Source organism: Emydura macquarii, unplaced genomic scaffold (genome assembly GCF_026122565.2).
Source record: "Emydura macquarii macquarii isolate MOO-44397 ecotype Brisbane River unplaced genomic scaffold, CSIRO-AGI_Emac_v2 contig_1713, whole genome shotgun sequence".
NCBI classification, from domain to species: domain Eukaryota; kingdom Metazoa; phylum Chordata; order Testudines; family Chelidae; genus Emydura; species Emydura macquarii.
In genome coordinates this window covers 534,926-555,878 of record NW_027131850.1, presented here as the reverse complement: position 1 = coordinate 555,878, position 20,953 = coordinate 534,926, and the positions used below count along the sequence as shown (strand labels likewise).

Here is a 20,953-nt window from a genome sequence, read left to right as displayed (position 1 = left end):
CAATGTAGCAAGCTGTTATTTAATGGATTAAGGCAAGAAAACAGTCAATCTGGCAGACAGACCAACAAGTTCTCTGATTCCTAACACTTTGTTTTCAAAAGTGTCTTGTATAAGTGGGTTGATTTTCAAATTTTGTATTGGTCCAAATTAACTCTGCATTTACCATGGGTTGGAGGGGAGATTTTTCTATCCTCGAGGGGGTGGGAAAAAAAGGAGGGGATGTTTTATAAAACTAAAAGGCTAGGCAAAGAACTAGGATGTGCTCTTTTTTACTTGACCTCATTACACAAAAGCAGTGCTGAAGGTGATCGTCTCAAGGCCAGTGGACCTGCCACAGGTGCAACATCAATGAACTGCACTCACAAGTTACCAATTCCACTTCTTTTCATTGCCCTGTCAAACAGATGATAGCCAAAAGGGCCATTTAAAAATCATTTTATTATTAACATAATCTTCCAAGTGTGGGTAATGTCGGTAAATATTCCATTTGAAGCTTCTTTTTACATATTTCCATCGATAAATAAACTCTGAATTCACATTAAAAAAGTTACACTTAAATAACGAATATTTTCTTTTTTTGTAACAGGCATACATTGGTAAAATATAAATATTTTTGTACTTAGCCTTTGTTCTAAATAAAGATAACAGTTAGCCACACATCACAGTTATTAACAACCAAAACCAAGAACTCTTCAAATGATTTTCTGGCCTTGACTAGTAGAGAGATGGAAAACAGAAAATTCACAGTTTGACTTTAGGCCAAAAGGGGTTGAGACGGAGGAGGAAAGAACAGTTTTCATGACAGGCTTGTTAAAAATAGTCTGCTCTGCCACTGAATTTTAACTCAAATATATTATTCTACATTTGGTGGTTGATTCCATTATAATCTTTACATAACACTCAGATGTCACCTAGTGAAATATGGCACATTATCCATTAGAACAATATAATCAGGTTTCATAACTACCGGGGGGAAAATGTAGGTGATCTACGAGTGGTGATTTGGTTTTGGTTAGTCATTTTTTCCTCACTAACATTAAAATACTGTATCACTTCAATGCTTTGTCAGGTTCCCCACCATAATTAACACATTTTGGGGGGGTTTCTGTTAACCAAGCTACATTATCAGGCAGACCTGTCTGTTGTGTTTCCTCACCCTCAAATCCAAAACTTGAAACATGATGACCTCTGTAATCAAGATAGCATCTCAGAGAACTCGTGGAATGATAGTAAAAGGGATAACTGGGCTGCTGGCTTCAAGTTCTAACGCTGTCAGAAAGCACTCTGTTGCTGCATCGTCATTGCCCTGAGCTTGTAGAACCTCCCCAAGACCGTTCCAAACCTCATGGGCTGTAGAATTCACCTGGACAGCATCTCTGAGAATCTTCTCAGCCAAACTATAGCGACCTAATTGGTGAAGTATCAGCGCCTGCAATAAAATAAAGAAAATGCAAAAGTGGTTGAGAACACCAACATTAACTACTGAATATTAATATTAGCAGGAGTAGCATATATAAGACTCTTTTAACAGGACTTTTACCAGACCCAACTTATATCTATTAGAACTGAAAGAAGGGAAAATGGCTAGATGATTCAAGTGGATTAATGCATTACACCATCAATACTTTATAAACCTGGATTCAAATTCTACTTTTAACGGTAAGTGAAAAGGAGTGTGGTGGCATCTGAATCCTCTGTGCATCTTGGTCTATTTTATAAAACCTCAGTAACATGGAGAAGAGTTACTGCTGAGTAGAGGTACAGGACTGAACTAGGGTGTTCTTAAATTCACACTGAAGAGAATTGGCAGAGCTGCATAAGCTGGTTCTAAACAGTTGATGCTCATGAAGATGAGGGACTAAGTGGGTATAAAAGTAACTGAAGAGTGTGGAGATTCTGTGCAATTGTTTAATCATCCATTGTAAATTCCTGGCATCGGAATTACTCACTCTCTCCCCCTGCCAACTACATTAAACTCTATTGTAAGCAGACTATTAACTGCATTGTATAATACAACTTATGAATGCTCGACTGTCAAGAACAAATCATGAAGAAGAAAGCAAATACTGTAGTTTCAGCAATGGGTTTAATGCATAAATGCAATGAGGGCTAATTTCTAATGGATCTGCTATCACAGGTACTGCAGTTTCATTTTTTGAGTTGTCAAGTGAGTCAGCACTCCCAGGGATGGTGATCAGTGACTTAACTTTACACAAACAAGGCAGTTGTTCTTGGGATGATATTTCCCCTCCACAGGTATTTGAAAATTAGACCATCAAATTAATTCAGAAAGAATGAGGCAGCAAGGAGTCTATGGATGCTCTCTGCACCAAGTGGGTTTAGTGTAGCATTCTCAAGTTATAATTTACTGCCACCAAAGTGAATAAATACAAGGTACTTGATTTGCAGAGGTAAAGCTTCTCTTCCCAATTCATTTACAGAAATCATCCTTCTGGAAGCTGTGCATGTTCTATCCTAGTTAAAAATGCTAATACTTTGTATATGAGAAATTATATATATTTTTTCAATATGCCAGATCCCATTTTCCCCTTTGTTAAAGAAACTGTACTTTTCAAGATCAAAGGAAGCAACATGGTCTTGTAGGTATTTACTTGACTGATAGGGGTACAGGCTAAAACAAACTACATCAAATCTGCAATTACTTTCTATGGAAAGGATCCATTTTTTTCTGATTATCTGCTAAGGCAGTTAAATATTGACAGCAGTTGTTTGGTAACCATGCTTTACTTGAGATGTTCGGGTGTTTGAAGCTCCTGAAGGATACTGCATTGACAACATTGGACACAGACGTTAATTGTTTACTATCCTTGAGTAGTAACAAGGATAAGTCTTCTCACCAATGAACGTTAGCCCTGAAGGGCACGACTTCACAGAGACTGAAAGAACAGTTCAATCTTCAGGCCCGTTCACGCAGTAGCCTCTCTGCTGTGAGTGCCAACAAAGGTTTTGCTGGAGGTGTTTGTGATGATGAACCCTGTTCACTCAATCTCCAGTGTTACAGGATTTCCTTCTTGCCTCAGAGGTTCCCAGGACCCATCAGCCCACATGCTGGTCTCCTCTGCTCTACCTTCTACCTACTGTTTTTTTTATTTAGTTATTTGCAAACTACAGCACAGCATAGTCTGGGGATTTTACAGTCTCCAGAGTTTGCTAGCGCTGGGTTTTGGAATATTTTTATCATACTCAGTGTCAACTGGACTTAGTTCTTTTAAAGCACTGAAGGAAGTAGCCAGAGACTGCAATAAGAAGGGATGGAAAATGAAGACAGGGAGAAGCAGGAACTCCTCTCTGGTAATAGCACCCATGTCCAAATCTAGTCTCTCAGAGCTCCCAAATCTTCCCATGTTCTAGCAGATCGATGCCAAACTGACCACCCGTCTCCCAAATATCAAACTGTCCTGCAACTCGCCACCTGTTCTCAGCAGTGTAGAAAAGACTTTACCTTGACACTCCTAGGTTCCAAAACAACTCCAAGTGCCTTCCCATCCCCAGTTGGCATATTCTGAAGGGTCTAGGGTTTCCATTTTGAAAATCCAGACAGCCTAACTGGTTACCCACATTTTTGCCTCCTGACCTTTACACATGTAGATACTGATGCACAGAGAACAAAGATACTGTAAAGTATCTTCATGTCTCTTACTTTATAACTAGAGATATGATTGAACTAAGCCCCCACATCACTGCACCCCCAACTCTGGGCAAGCTCAGAGGTGTACCCAAATTGCACATGGGTCATGCCTAAATCATAGAATACTAATCTGAATACTAAACAGATTGAGGTCTGCCTATATTTGGATTATATGACGGAGCACAAACATCTTAGGAAATAACAGTGAGCAAACAGGTAAACATACAGGTATCCTTGGACATGTACTGTAATCATGGCCACTGCTATATTTTTAAATATAAAACCAATTGCTTGGTAGACTGCTCCCTCCTCTCCGTCACACAAGAGAACAGAGAAATTCCTCATGATGTGTGTCAAGCTAAACTGAACTAATGTTTCTCTTTGCACATTTTAAAACACTGCTGCACTTTAGCAGGATAGCCATGTTTACATTAAATGTATCTACAGGAAAGCAGATAATTTTTTACTAGTAACTCCCTCTCATATAAAGCACCAAAACATTTATCAAATGCTTTATTTACTTTTGAACACAATCAGTTTGGTATCTAATTTGTGTGTCTTCACTGTCAAGCTGCTCACTACCCATTTTATTTATTGCATCTTCACAAGGTTTTTTTTTTTTGGCAATTAGTGTTTTTCCTTACGTGTATTTATGTTTTCGTATTTTGTAGGATACTTTACATTAGGAACCCTCTAATCAATTTCTTCCCTCTTTTGTGGACTTTTATATTATACCAATTAACTGCATAACCAAAATAGATCTGGTCACAGTCATTAAATGAGAAAGTAAATGGAGACTGAGGAAAATTTTTGTGACGGTCACCATAAGAAATAAAAGTAATGCTGCATACACAAGTCTCAAGAGCTACAGAAAAACACCGGTTATTTTTAACAATCAACCTGTACTAATAATTGCTGGTTCTTAGCTCTGATATGGCATGGCCAGCAGGCCCTCAGAGTGGGTAGATCCTTTCTATGCAAGATTTAGAGCAAGTTATGAGCTGTGAGCAGCAGGGGCCCTCCCATCTTACCTGTTGATAGCGCACCAGAATGGGTTTATTGCAGAAATAAGAAATACTATAGTATGCTGCTTATGGCAGGTATGAACATTGGTGAATGGGGCATAGGGTTTTCTGTAAGTGTCTCATCTTCAAGTGAACAGCTCTTCTAAAAATCCTGCTGGATTTGATAGGATAGAAGAGAAAATTACTGTACAAGGGACAAATTTCCCCTGTCTCCACTGTATCAAGTTCAAGCTACTCCCTCACCTTCAAGGTCCTACATATCGCCTTACTTATTCAACCTTGCTTCAGATCAGATAATTTCTGCCCCCTGCTCTGTCAATGACACCAGGTGACAATATTCTATTTGTCTGCTTCCTTCATAATCATCTTCATGATTTATTCTACACTGCCCCATACGCACAAAATGCTGGTTTTGAGTTGTTTCTCAAATCCACCGGTCTAGGCATGGTTTTTCATTATATGTCTGTACAATGCTTGGCACAATAGGGCCTAAATCCCTTATTGGGACAATAGGCACTACTGCAGTACAAATATATAATAATAATTCAAGCCCCTCCCTACAATCCACTACTGCCTCCATGCCTACTAAAATGCAGACAACTAAGACATCTATTTAGTATGAATGTAATAACAAAATATCCTTAATCATGCCATGTGCTACATGCCATGCCTTGTTATGTAATCACATAATCTTATTTGTTAACCCCCATTTTCCCTTCTCCTTGCTCCTCATTATTATATCATGACTAATACTAGGGGTGAGGATTACATCTTCTCTTTGTTTTGGAAGGTGTCCAGCACATCTATTAATATTTTCCAGTGGCAATCTTGTTCCTTCCAGATCTACAGAAAAAGAACTGGATTCAAAAATTTGCACTATGCTTGCTTCTGGGGAGGCCACTTTCTTGGACCTGGAAAGGGTGACTATATCTTTCTTCTCCCTTAATATGGCCTTATACCATGTAAACACTTCAGGGAGAATCATCTTGGTTCTGGCGGATTCAAGGCTGCTGTGACTTGCCCCCTTGAAGAATACTGTGCCTGCTCATCCTCGTTTTTTTTGCATCCACTAGGGCTAAAAACTCATTTTTTAAAATTGAAAGCTGAAATTATCAATCACTTGTTTCCAGAGTTGGGGTTTTAAGCAAAACATTAAACACTACAAGACACGCAATGAAATCACTACAACTGGCAACACTCCAAAGAAATACTGTAGCTCTTCTTTTCAGTGATGGAACTTTCTCTGAACCTTTCTCTGAACGGTGTCTGCTCAGGAGAGCTGGAGACTTGCCCACTGACTGAGCTATCTTGTCCTATGTGTAAGGATAAGATTGTGTCATGGAGGTCCAATTCTGTGACTTCCGTGACATTTTCCACTTCAGCTGGCGACAGGGCTGGAGCAGTCAGCTGGCTGGGGCCCTGGAGCTCCCAAGAGCAGGGTCATCTTGCTGCCCCACAGCTCTCAGCCTCTGTGAGCAGAGGGGGGATCTGGAGCGCTGAGCTGCACCTGGGGCCCCACCCACAGCTCCAAGCAGCCCTGGGTGGTGGGGGAACCTTGGGGCGCCGAGCTGCTGCGTGGGAGCCTGGATCTCCCACCTGCCATGGTGGCCGGGGGACCCTGCAGCTCTGAACAGCTCTGGGTGGCAGAGGGACCCCAGGCTTCTGAGCCCTTGTGGGCAGTGTGAGACCATGAAGCTCGGGGGGGGGGGGGGAGGGGAGATGACCCTAGGAATTGGGGAGACTCCGGGCCTCTAAGCCTCCACAGCAGTGGGAGCTGGACCCCAACCCCCCTCTACTCCTCTCTTGCAGCAGGGCTTAGGCTCTCATCCCCCATCAGCCCCATTTTGTCATGGTTGTTTTTAGTAAAGTCTGGCACAGGTCATGTTCTGTGAATTTTTGTTTGCTGCCCGTGACCTGTCCATGACTTTTACTAAATATAACAGACAAAATCTTAACCTTACCAATGTGGAACAAGCGTAGTTCTAATTGGGAGAGCCATTTTAGTTTCCTCTGGGTCCACTTGGTGCTAAGTGAAACATTTTGGTTTCCCTGGTGGCCTGTAAAACTCTGGGAGAGGAACAGAGAAAAAAGAGACAAAGAACAGATGAAAGAATAAACTGAAACTAAGACGGGAAGAAGCAGCTAATAGAGGAAAATCTCTTTGCAAGCACCAGAAAATATGAATTCAAAAGCAGAGTAGTCAGGACAAAAGCTGTGACTGCCAGTTCCTGTTCTGGTAACCTTTGTAAGGGGAGGATTCAGAGAGAAGGTAATGCTGGCCACTGCTATGAATTGCCTCTGAAGCTTGCTGTGAAAGGATCTGCCCACTTGGAGGAACGGAAATAATTAGTGCAAAACAAGTGAACTCCAGGGAAGGGCTGGAAAAACTCATTCTGCCAAATTAAAAAAATTGTGGGCTCTAGATTTGTAAAAGAACTCAGAACTATTAAGCTTCAAATTCCATTTGCTAAAGCATGAGATCTGGACTGTTGTATTTTTAAAAATGTTTATTTCTTTGATAGACCTAGAAGCATGACAAGAATTACGGTAATGGTTATTTGTGTTTTATAGCACAGTTTCATTTACTCAGAAGTATCTGACTCAAAAAATAAATTTCCTTTGAAAAACAATAGCGTATTTGAAAAAATGTTTTGTGAAATTCAAAAAAGTGATGTGCACTCTTAAGGTTATAGCAAAGGAGTGGGAGTCAGGAAACCTGGGCCCCATTCCCAGCACTGAAACAGACGCATAGCAAGTCACATACACTGTTTTCACATCAGAAAACGTGGCAATACTTGCCTAATTCACAGGCATGTTGTGAGGCTAAATAAATTACCTCCGGTAAAGGGCATTAAGACCATCAGATGGAAGGTGATACAGAAATTCAAAGTAGAAGTATTAAAACTAACCAGTACATGGCTAGGTTCATCAGTTCTCTAATGTTCTTGTGATCGTTTTCCTGCAACTTACCATCTGAAAAAGATTTAAGAATCTATACTTGTGTGCAGAAAAACACTACAAAAAGCTTCATCCAAACACATGAAAACTAAAAATGTCCCAACTATACAGACAGTTACAGAACTTCACATAATATGCAAAACCTGCACAGCAAACACATATGCACAGTAATTGTAACATCAAAAAAGTTTCTTTCACCACTAAAAGTGTACATCTTTTTCAATTTATTTTGCACATCTTATTAATGTGGCTGCTATTTTCAAGCAAACCTTTCAAATTTGAGCACACAAACTTTTCAGTACTGTGTTATAATTATAAAACAGAAATGCTGGTTGTGTATATTTAGAAAGATAAGATTTTCTGTGATATACAAAAAATGTAACATGAAAACCCTCCACCCAGAATCTGAGATTTTCCCATATGTTGGGACAGAAACATGCTTGTTTTAAAACCACATTATGGTTATCGTAAGGATTTTGCTTTTGTTCCACATGTTTTACAAGCATGAGAACTGAAGTGTAAAATGAAATTAGTAAGGTATTTCCATGTATACTCTCTCACCTATGTACTTTGTATTTCCCTTTTAGCAGATTTATTTGTAATGAAATATGTTGGCCTGTCTCTTTAAAGGAAGTATGTAATCCCACAGGAAATAATGTATTAACTGTTTCCTTTGTAGACAAATGCACATGGAACATTTAATCTGTTTGTAATTCTAAGAATCAGGTGTCTCACACAAATGAGATGAAAAACTTAGATGTGCTTCAGTTTAGAAATTGAAGATTAAGTAAAAACAACCTGTAATCAAAAAAGAAACCGGACTTGGACTATTCCGTAGTGTTATCTTCCATACAACAGGATAGCTATCAAAACATCCACATCTCTTGCTCACCCAACTATGATACAATCCAAATTAAGAAGTTTTTTGTCTTGAATAATTAAGTAAAATTTATTAAATTGGTCTGATTCCTTTTGGATTTTTAAGGTATATTTGCTTAGTAATGCATTCAAATATATTGGGATTCATACTATCATCAAATTAAGGACTCAATCATCACATCTATTATATTTCTGTGTGCTTATTTAAAGTGGATTTGACGTATTGTGACCTTGATTTTTTAAAAAATTTAATGGCAACTTGGTTGGTCATTAGTATTTATATTTAAAATACAGTGTCTCTCCAGGAAGCATTCTTCAGAGATTTGGAATTATAGGTGCATACTAAATAAAAGGGTGAAATAAAATAATACTAAATAAAAGGATGAATAAAAGGGTGTACAAAGCTTCAAAACACAGTATCTGTTTTGGCAAAGAGAAAGGGGATGCACTGGAATATAAATCACATGTTCCCGACTGTAGAACTTTTGTCTACTAATTTCTCTCATTTTTGCTAATAAAAGTAATCTTGAAATAAAAGATGTTTTTCACTGTATGACATTCACACATAGAACTGCTCAACTTTTTAGCAGCTTTATTATCCTGAGACTGTTATAAAAAAATATGGTCCATTAATGTTATAATAGTGCATGTGATTACTCACCTACAGAAGCAGACTATTTATGAACAAAATAATGCCTGCAGTTAACATTTTACTTATTCATCGTCTATCTTACACAATTGTTTGCATTGCATGTTTATTCCTGCCTCTCTTGCTTGCATTATTCAATCACTAGCATACTGAGAAATTTAGCTGAGTATTTTGCATTATATATAACTAAAGGAAGCTTCTAGCATGTTATTTCTTCTCCCTCCCAACATACGAACCTGTTTCCCCTACTGAAAAACACTTGTTGCTAGGATAAATAACTGCCTGCTTGGCAACATATTTTTAAAACAACTTTGGCATTGGTACTTACTGACCTTTATATTGCCAGTATGCAATAATAAACACAAGTGGTTGTTAGTGCATCTCTGTGTGTTTACAAACCCCTTGAAAATGACTGACCCCTTCTAACAAGAATATGCTTGCCTTTCAGTTAATTATCGCTTAAATATGGAAAGATTTTTTTTGAAACAGCTGATTGATTTTTTTTTTTTTTTTTTTACCAAAACTGAAGCTATTTTGGGTTCTATTTTTTACACTTAGCAATCTTGTATCACTGTATCATAATTTATATTTACAGCTGATGTGAACAGTACTAGACCAGTTTCAAAAGAACATATTGGCACAGTGTGAGGTAAGAATTAATCTGACTATATAACAAGTGTACTGCAAACAAAACCCCCTACTGATGAAATGAAAAAGCAAGTGATTTTTACAGATGACAATTTTGTAACCACATCTGGAAACTATACTGAGAGTGCCTTATTTCATAGGGTGTATCTATAATCACAGAAATACCCATTATAATCCTAGCTGCAAAAGCTACAGGTAGGATCACTGTACAGAGGGGTTTCCCACTCACCTCTGGATACTTGCACTGCAGCTATGTGGGTAGAATTCACTAGAATCTCAGAGTTGCTCATGTGGGGACAAAACCTAAATCTGGGGGTGAACTATCTAATAACAGATCCTTTTAAGCTCGTCTCAATTGTTATCCCACAAGGAAGCAGACAATATGATCAGGGATTTTTTCCTCCCCCCCCCAAAATAAAAGCATGTTAAACTTCTCCTAAATGGATCAATGCATGAACTAGAAATGATGAAATCTGCTACTTGAAGACAATCCTTCAAACAGACACAGGAATAAAACATACTATAGACAGTGTTGCCTCTGCATAGGATGAATTCTCCTACGTGGTTTATACCATCTTTCAAATGTTCACCCCTCTGTATTATTCTTTTCCAAAGATGGGTAGCATTACTTTAACTCTGCCTAGGTCTATTTAACTGTATTTTACATGCAAGCATGTTGCCTTGTTTACAGTCTCAAGCCTGGTCTACACTACAGTTAGGTCGACATATGGTAATTTATGTTGACCTAACATTGTCAGTGTCTACACTACAGTGTTCCGCCTGCCAACGTAATTCGCCTGCTATGTTGACTTAATAACTCCACCTCTGCGAAAGGCGTAGTGCTTAAGTCGACATAGTTAGATCGATGCAGTGGCAATATAGACACTGTGTTGCTTATGTTGACTTAAGTGGCCTCCGGGAGGTGTCCCACAATGTCCCGTTGTGACCACACTGGTCACCATTTTCATCTCTGCTGCCCAGCAGTCAGGTACACAGGAACAAGCACCTCCCTTGTTAAATTTTTTGAATGTTCATTTCCTGTTTGCTCAGCATGTAGAGCTCACCTGGCAACTGCCCAGCTGAGCATGCCAACTTCACGCTCCAAATGTGCTCCTACCTGGAGTACACAGGTGGTGGTGGATCTGGGGAGAAGAGGCTGTGCTAGCACAGCTCTGATCCAGCCATGGAGGTCTACAAGCAGATCTCTTGGAGTATGGAGGAGAAGAGCTACAAGAGGGACTCACAACAGTGCTGCTTGAAGGCCAATGAGCTGCGGCAGGCATACCAGAAGGCAAAGGAGGCAAACAGTTGTGCTGGTGTGAAGCTGCAAACATGCTACTTTTACAAGGAGCTGAATGCTATCTTCTGTGGTGATTCCACAATCACCCTCAAAGACCCCGTGAATACATCGGATAAGTCACAATACATGGGGAGGAGAACAATAAGAATGGGGGACAGGCAACCTGCTGATCCATTGCTGTGGCAAGCCAAGAGCTATTTGTAACCCCAAGGCAGTCCAGCCAATTGCAACAATCCAGCACGGGCGAGCATGATGGCAGGGAAGGAAACTCTGGTAAGTACGCTGTTTGCATTGATATTGTGGAGACAAAGTTTCTTGTTTACTGTTTTTTATGTGTGTTACAAGAGGTAGTGAATAACCAGTGGAGGTAGACTGGCTATCTGCTTCTCATTGCTTGGCATTGCTAGGCAGAGGGGTCCTGCAAAACAGTTTGTTTATGTGCGCCATGAATCCTCCATAGAGATCTCAAGGAAACTTTCCCGCAGGAACTCTGCAACCATTGCCAAGGTTTCTGGGGAGGGTTGCCTTATTTCTTCTGCTGTGGTAGGACACTTTCCCATGCCACTCATCTATGAATTTGGCAAGCATCATTGTGTGCAGCAGCTGTTCCATTTCCGCATCTGTTACCCTTAGGAATGAGATATCAGCTTAAGTCACCACTGCCTGTGGGAAACGTTGCCAGTATTCAGTTCAATTGCCCGGACAGCAAACACTAGTGCCTCCCAGGGCTGTACTCACCATAGCTGGGACACCCAATGCGCTCAATGAATATCTGGCTGAAATGAAAACGTACTGCTTTACACTTGCATGCATTAAGGGGAGTGATTTCAATATAGCAAGTTTTCCATATAGCTTGTTTATACACTCACAATAGTTCCTCTGTGCATTGTATCTATTGCAGCTGCAAATGTGGTCTTCACCTCTCCCTCCATACCAGTGGAGTAGCTGAGCCAGATAAGAAAAGGAAAGAGAACGCGGGATGACGTGTTTGTAGAGATCACACAAGCCTCTGGATCAGTGGACACAGAGCAGAAGTCATAGAGGATCACTCTCACACACAAAACGGACATGGACATTCAGAACAGGAGAAAAGCTCAGGAGGAGAAGTTACTCCCCTGTGCAGTAACGTTGGTTCTTCAAGATGTTTCCCCCTATGGGTGCTCCACTGTAGGTGTGTCGGCAACCCTGCGCTGCTGATCAGAAATCTTTGGTAGCAGTGTCCATTGAGCTTGCACATGTGTTCTCTCTCTCTCCTCATGCTGTGCCATGAGGCTAGCTAGTGCCTGTGGGCTAACCATCCTCAGTTCCTTCTCTACCACAAAGTCATAGTGAGAAATATGAAATGGAGGGGAGGAGGGTGGTAGTGGAGCATCTATAGGGACACACATCTCAAAGAACCATTGTTACTGCACAAGGTGAGTAACTACTTCTTCTTCTAGTAGTGTCCCTATGGGTGCTCCACTGGACTCCTAAGCAGTATCCCTCTTGAAGGACTGGGACTTTGGTGTCAGGTTAGCCACAGATGATAGTACTGTGGAGGCAAAGATGGCATCAGAGGCAGAGTCCCCAGTGATCGCATAATGTTCTGCGAAGGTGTGGACTTATGCCCACATCGCCGCTCTGCAGATCTCTGAGTTGGGGACATCCTTACAGAAGGCGACAAATGAGTAGATCGATCTCGGGGAATGTATATGGCTCGAGTCTGGAGGGGTCATGTTACAAATCTGATAGCACTGTCTGATGCAATTCATGACCCACTTGGAAAGTCTCTGGGTTGATATCGCTGAGCACTTAGACATTTACACCATGGAGAGGAATAGTCTAGGGGATTTCCTGAAGGCTTTTGTCCTATTGAGGTAAAATGCCAGGGCTCTCCTGACGTCTAAGGTATGCAGTATAGCCTCCATATTGTCTTGGTGACACTTAGGGTAGAAGGCAGGTGAATAGACTGATTCATAAACAAGGAGGTCACTTTATTGATGAACTTCAGATGTAGCCTGAGTGTAATCTTATCTGGGAGGAACACTGTGTATGGGAGATGCTTCATCAGAGCTGCTATTTCCCCAATTCTTCTAGCTAAGGTAACTGCAATCAGTTTTCAACTATAGGTATGGTAGTGAAGAGGTGGCCATAGGTTTGAAGTGGGGCCTAGTCAGTCCTTTCAACACTAGCTTTAGGTCCCACAAAGGGGTAGGAAGTCGAAGTTGAGGGAAGAGGTTTGTTATTCCCGTAAGGAACCTTTTAGTGGTCGGGTGTGATAGTACTGAGTACCCCTCTATGGGTTGGTGAAATGCTGTAATAACTTCTAGGTGGACCTAAGAGAACTCTGGGATAACCCTGATTTTTTAAGGGTCAGGGCATATTCCAGAATATGTGGAAGAGCTGATGACACTGGAGAGATTTGTTCAGACATGCTCCAAATCTGGAACCTGGACCATTTCTGCAGGTAAGTGAGTTGTGTGGACGACTTTCTACTGTGTAATAAACCCCTTTGAGCATGAGCTCTCTAGATGCTGGAACCATGTAGGAGCCATGCCTTGAGGTGGAGGTTCCCTGGGCTGGGATGTATGGTACACCCCCTTGTCCAGAGAGAGAAGGTGCGGAGTGGCCAGAAGGGAGATCAGTGGGTACATCACAAGCTGCATCAAGTAAGGGTACCAGGTCTGTCTCGGACACATTGGAGCAATCAAAATTAAGTAAATTCCATTCCTCTTTATCTTTAGCAGGACCTTCAGTATCAGAGGAAACAGAGGGAAGGCGTAAAGAAAGTTCTGGTCCCACAGGTGAAGGAGAGCATTGTCCAGAGATTGCTGACTAATCCCCATCCTGCAACAGTATCGCCAACACTTCTTGTTCTGGTAAGTAGCGAATAGAACAGTGGATGGTGTTCCTCATGATGAGAGCAAGTCATGAAGGTCTGACAGGTGCATCTCCCACTCATGATTGTGTGGGAATTTGCAACTTAGCTAGTCCGCTATCGAGTTTTGCGTGGCCAGGAGGTAAGCTGTGAAGAAAGTGACATTATGAGAGATGCACCAGTTCCATAGTTTCACCACCTCCGAGCATAGGAAGGGCGATCTGGCTTCTCCCTGGCAGTTGATATAATACATGCAGGAATGTTGTCCGTTAGGATCTTTGTATGTGATCCTTTTATCAGAGGGAGGGAATGGGCACAGACATTCCTGACAGCTCTCAATTCAAGAAGATCCATGTGGAGAGATATCTCTGGAGGTGCCCATTTGCCTTGCATTGTGAGACTATTTAAATACATGCTCCATCCAATGAGGGAGTGATGAAGGTGGTGCCTGAAAAAGGGAGTCCCTCTGCATGCATTGGCCGGTTCTTCCGCCAGTCCATGGAGTTCTTGATCCTGCTGGGTAGTGACAAGGGTTTGTCCAGACTGTCTATGTTCGGGCTGTAAACTGAACTGAATCACAGCTGCAGGCATTGCATGTGAAGTCTGGCATGTGGAATCACCACTATGATTGCTGCCATATGCCCTAAGAGCTGGAGGTAGATTCTGGCTGGCACTTGAGGGCTGCATTGAGCTGTGTCTACAAGTGAGAAAAAGGATAGAAACAACCTGTCTTGAGGTAGGAAGTCTTTCACCTGTAGCGAATCTAGGTTGGCCCCCTATGAATTTTAAGTGTTGCACTGGTGTGAGGGTTGACTTTTGGGAATTGATCTGTAAGCCCAGTTCCGTGAACAAGCATATTGTGTCTTTGGTTGCTTGACGAGCCTCTGGAAGCAACTGGGCTCCAAGGAGACAATCATCCAGATAAGAGTAGATCATTATCACCTGTGATCGTAAATGGGCAGCCACCACTGAGAAAACTTTGGAAAATACAGTTGGGGCTGATGAAAGTCCAAAGGGGAAGACTCTGTATTGGTAGTGGTCATGTCCCAGAGTGAACCTGAGAAAATGTCTGAGAGTCAGCAGTATTGAAATATGAAAGTGGGCATCTTGCAGGTTAAGGGCCGAAAACCAGTCTCCCTGTTCCAATGACTGAATGATCATTGATAAGGTGACTACCTTGAATTTCTGAGTATTGACAAACTTGTTGAGAGCTCTGAGGTCCAGAATGGGTCTCCAACCTCCCTTCTTTTTGGGTATTAGGAAGTAACAAGAGTAGAATCCTTGTCTCATAGAGGTTGAGGTACTGGTTCTACAACTCCTAAATGCAGAAGGTGATCTACTTCCTGCCATACTCGACTCTCCTGAGAAGGGTCCCTGAAGAGGGACAGGGAAAGGTGTTGTGAAGGGGGTAGGGTGGTGAAGTGAATGGAATAACCAGATCTGATGATATCTAGGACCCATCTGTCTGACATTATGCACTCCCAGGCACTGTGCAACACTGCCAAATGCGTGCATGGGCACAGGTAGTAGCAGGGAGAGGTCCTGCGGTGCTTCAGCCTGCCAGTCCAAAGTGATGCTTAGGGGCAGGTGGTTGATCGAGGCCTGGGAGCCTCAAGGCTTTCCCTTTTGGGAATTTCCCTTTCTTCCTTTGGGGCTCATAGTGCCATTGTGATGGAAATTGGGATGAATAAGGCCTCTGTTGGTACCTTAGGGCTAAAACATCTCTTTTGCCCTGGCGTGCAGATTTCCAGTGACCTGAGAGTGGCCCAAAAATTCTTCAAGGAGTGGAGGGAGGCATCTGCTTTCTCGGCCAAGAGCTTTATATCCTCATAGGGGAGTTCCTCCACTGTTGTCTGCACCTCCTTTGGGAATCCTGTCATGTGAAGCCATGACACCTGTCTCATTTAAACAGCCATGGAGATGGTCCTGGCAACTGTGTTGGTGGCATCAAGGACCAAGTGCAAAGATGTTTTTGCTACCAGCTGCTCTTCCTGGATGATAGCCTTGAAGGAGTCCCGGGAGCTCTCTGGCAATTTATCAATAAAGTAATGTAATTTATTGCAATTCGTATAGTCATGCTTTGCCGGGAGCACCTGGTAGTTGGCAATTCAAAACTGTAGGGTGGCTAAGGAGTATGCCTTCTGACCAAAGAGATCAAGGAGCTTACAGTCTCTGTCATAGGGTGTTGTTCTAGAGTGGTGCTGTTGGCCATAAAAGTTTACAGCATCCATCGCAATGGAATTGGGTGGTGGGTGGGTGAATAGGAACTCTGATTCCTTTGTGGGGACATAATATTTTTTGTCCGTCTGCTTGCATGTCGGGGACACCAAAACCAGGGTATGCCATGGGTCTAGAATGGCCTTGTTAATTGGGAGGGCAATTTTGGAAGCAAATAAGCTGGCGGTGTGTATCTTTAACCTTTTCCAGTGGTATGCAGAGGATCTCAGCCACTCTTTTCAGCAGCTCTTGGAAAAGAGGAAGTCGTCTGCCATGGAAGGAGGCATGAACACTTCATCCAGTGAAGGAGAGGATATGGCCTTGGGTGTTACCTTCTCTTCTGTGTCTAACTCCTGTAGGGTTTTGAGGCCGACAGTGCTGTGGCTGGGGAAACATGACTGGAAGGTTCTCGGGCAATGCTCAGTGCCCCTGAGGCAGGCTGTCAGTGTGCCACCCAGGGTCCTAGTACAGCCACTGTGGTGGCATAGGGCCTGATGGAAATGCCAAGATGTGGTGATGCCATCTGGTGGTACATTCCCGAACCCTGTTGATATTGGGCTCGATATGGAGCTTGGGAAGAGTACTGAAAAACTTCTTCAAGTCCCTCCCCCTCCCAATCAGGGGACAACACAAGAACAAGGTCTTTTTTCTTTCTCTTTTTGATTTTTATCTCTCCCTTTGCTTCACGGACATTATGTACAGCAGGGAGCTATAACCATGGGGATATTCTTTTCACTGAGGTCTAACCTAGTAAGTAAACTGGGTCAGCTCCCTTTGAGATGGCCAAAGCCACATTCAACAGTCATTCTGCACCCGCTGAGTCTATTGTTGAAGTGCTCCTTACTGCTCTCCAGGTGTCCAGACACATGAGCCATGGGAGTAAGAGGTAAGTTGAGTGTTCCAGGATCACTACTGCTATTTCAACATCTCCCATGGTGATTTTGTGGGTTAGAAAGGAACTCCGTGGTTGCAGCTTTCTGAATAAGCCTGTGTTTTTAAAGATGTGTGCGTCATGCACCTTCCTGGACCATCCGGCTCTGATATCGAAAAAACATCCCCGATAATCTACCAGTGCTTGCAACACCATAGAAATGTAGCCCTTTCTGTTTATGTACTCTGTGGCATGTGTGTTTGTGATGTAAGAACAGGGTTTAAAAAGCTCACTCCTAAGCAACCCCGGGCAGCTAACAGGTGAGTTTTGCAAGGGAGTTTAGAGGGGGAGAAAGAGAATGAGGGGGTGTAAATACATATCATTAGCATTTTGTATAATAAAGAGAATACACCTTGCCCCCGATATAAACAAAACAATAATAAAAGAAAGAGCTGCAGGAGTAAAAAGAGAATGCAGGCAGAAGTCCAGCAATAGAGTAGGAGCTGAGTGCAACATGTACAATTACCTGTCCTATGGGCGGGTGGCATATATATGCATTCGGTGCAAGGAGCTCCTGGCCCTCAGAGCCCACATATGGGCTTTTGGAGACCAGGGTGGCTGAACTGGAGAAGCTAAGGGAGTCAGAGATATACATAGATGAAACTTTCCAGGACACAGTAGAACGGTCCCACCCCTGGTATGATAGCCTCTGTGCTGTAGAGAAGGATGAAAATCTCAGGGAAGGAGAACATCAAACTGGAGCAGAGGCAAACAATCCCATAGCTGGGACCCTCCTTCCAGATGATGTCAAGGTATCCTCTTGCACTGAGGCTACCTCTCTGGGGGAGGGAATTCCAGTTAGTAGGAAAAGACAGGTAATAGTAATTGGGAATTTGATCATTAGAAACATAGATAGCTGGGTTTGTGATGACCAGGAGAACCACGTGGTGACTTGCCTACTGGGTGCAAAGGTTGTGGATCTCTTGAGACATCTAGATAGACTGATGCGTAGTGCTGGGGAGGAGCTAGTGGTCCAGCTACATGTAGGTACCAGTCACATAGGGAAGGATAGGAGAGACATCCTAGAGGCCAAATTTAGGTTGCTAGGTAAGAGATTGACACCCAGGACCTCCATGATAGCATTCTCTGAAATGTTTCTAGTTCCATGTGCAGTGCCAGTTAGACCTGCAGCGTCTCAATGCATGGATGAGATGATGGTATAGGGAGGAGGGGTTTAGATTTATTAGGAACTGGGAAGCCTTTTGGGAAAAGGGGAGCCTATACAGGAAAGATGGGCTCCACCTAAACCAAAATGGAACCAGATTGCTGGCACATAAAATTAAAAAGGATGTAGAGCAGTTTTAAACAAAGGGCTGAGGGAAAGCCAATAGGTATGGAGGAGCAAGTGGTCTGGATGGAGACATCCCTTAGGGGAGGATCTATTAATGGAGATTCTCTATATCCTGGTAAGAAAGAAAGGATGGAAGAGGATAAAATACGGGTAGGATTTGATGAGACAGTGTCAAATGAAAAACAGTCCTCTTCAATTACATCACATAATGGCATACAGCTAAAAAGTGACATTTTGTTTAAGTAGTTATATACAAATGCTAGAAGTCTAAATACTAAGATGGGTGAACTTGAAGGCCTCATATTAAATGACGATATTGATATAATAGGCCTCACAGAAACTTGGTAGAATGAGGATAATCAATGGGACACAGTAATACCAGGGTACAAAATATATCGGAAGGACAGAATAGGTCATACTGGGGGGAGAGTGACACTATATGGGAAAGAAAGCAGAGTCAAATGAAGTAAAAACCTTAAATGAATCAAACTGTGCCACAGAATCTCTATGAGTAATTCCATGCTTGAATAATAAGAATATAGCAGTAGGGATATACTACTGACCACCTAACCAGGATGATCATAGTGAATGTGAAATGCTCCAGGAGAATAGAGAGGCTGTAAAAATAAAAAAAACTCAATAATAATAGGGTATTTCAACTATCTCCATATTGACTGGGTCCATGTTACTTCAGAACCGAATGCAGAGATAAAATTTCTTGACACCTTAAATGTCTGCTTCTTGGAGCAGCTAGCCCTGGAATGCACAAGAGGAGAGACAATTCTTGATTTAGTGCTAAGCGGAGCACAGGACCTGGTCCAAAGGTGAATATAGATGAATTGCTTGGTAATAGTGACCATAACTTAATACAATTTAACATCCATATGGGGGAAAGAGGGAAACACCAAAGCAGCCCACCACAGTAGCATTTAATTTCAGAAGGGGGAACTGCACAATAATTAGGAAGTTAGTTAAACAGAAATTAAAAGTACAGAGCCAAAAGTGAAATCCCTGCAAGCTGTATAGAAACTTTTTAAAGACACCATAATAAAGGCTCAATTTAAATGATTAGGGGTATGGAAAAGCTTCCATATGAGAAGAAATTAGTAAGACTGGGACTTTTCAGCTTGGAAAAGAGACAACTAAGGGAGGATATGATAGAGGTCTATAAAATCATGACCGGTGTGGAGAAAGTAAATAAGGAAGTGTTATTTACTCCTTCTCATAACACAAACACTAGGGGTCACCACATGAAATTAATAGGCAGGAGGTTTAAAATGAACAAAAGGAAGTATTTCTTCACATAACACACAGTCAACCTGTGGAACTCCTTGCCAGAGGATGTTGTGAAGGCCAAGACTATAACAGGGTTAAAAAAAAAACTAGATAAGGTCATGAAGGATAGGTCTCTGTCAATGGCTATTAGCCAGGAGAGACAGGGATTGCTGTTTGTCAGACACTGGGAAAGGCTGATGGGATGGATCACTAGACAGACCACTGGTCTGAACCAGTATGGCTGTTCTCATGTGGCAAGGTGGTCTGGTGCCAAGATAGGGATATGCATGCCATCTATTGCTCCACCACAGTTAGGGAGCCCCATTGCGGCAAAACCACCCAGTATCTCCTGCACATTGCCCAGTCAATCCTCCTTAGCAGAATCTGATTAAAGGCCTTGCATACTTGGATCACAGCAAACCCCAATGTGGATTTCCCAACTCCAAATTGACTCCCAACTGATCGGTAGCAGTCAGGTGTTGCAAGCTTTCACAGAGTGATTGCCATTCGCTTCTCCACTGTCAATTCACCTCTCATTCTAGTGTCGTGTTGCAGGGCTGGGGTGAGTTCTGCACATAGTGCAAGGAAAGGACCTTTGGGATAGGAAAACTCTGCAGCCACTGCTCATCATCCCATAGCTATGTAATGATGTGATCCCAACAATCAGTGCTTGTTTCTCGGGACCAGAACTGGCGCTCCACCCTGTTCAGCTGCCTGTTCAACAGCAATCTGGAATTGTTTCTTTCCATGGCTTTCAGCATGGCTACTTGAAAGGAATTGCCATATTCTGCAAGGTGGCTCCTCTGGTGGCTCTGGAAATACTGCAGGATAAGGTGCATTGTGTTCTCCATGCTCACCACAATAGTGCACAGCTGTACAAGATCCATGCTTCTTTAGAGATGGCAGACATGCAGATATGCTAGGCTTTTGAAAACAGGTGTGAAATATATTGGGATGAAGATGAAATCAGGGGAGGGAGAAAAATGCATCATGGGATGTTCACATCATGCTCCCAGTCACCACTGCGAGAATATTTTGCCCCCATGAGGCACTGCAAACTCTTCCTATGACATCCTGAACTAGATGGTGGCGAGTTGCACGGTGGGATAGCTATCCAGGGTGCATTGCTCTCTGCATTGGTGCATGTGCTGCTAGCGAGGATGAGCTCCGCTGACACAAGCAGCATAGTGTGGATATGCTCAACTGACTTAATTACTATGGTGGCTGTATGTTGACTTAAATTAAGTTGACTTAATTTTGTAGTGTAGACATGA

At 42.3% G+C, this 20,953-nt stretch overlaps 1 protein-coding gene across 3 annotated transcripts in view; it reads right to left on the bottom strand.

The window, feature by feature from the left end:
* Window positions 1-419: 419 nt before the first annotated feature.
* Window positions 420-20,953, bottom strand: part of TTC7B (tetratricopeptide repeat domain 7B) — a 277,659-nt gene continuing 257,125 nt past the window's right edge. For all 3 annotated transcript variants that reach the window (XM_067556318.1, XM_067556316.1, XM_067556319.1), the window contains one exon: window positions 420-1,429. In XM_067556318.1, the coding sequence (XP_067412419.1) occupies window positions 1,208-1,429 (222 nt within the window). In that variant the 3' untranslated portion in view covers window positions 420-1,207. The remainder of the gene's footprint in view (window positions 1,430-20,953) is intronic.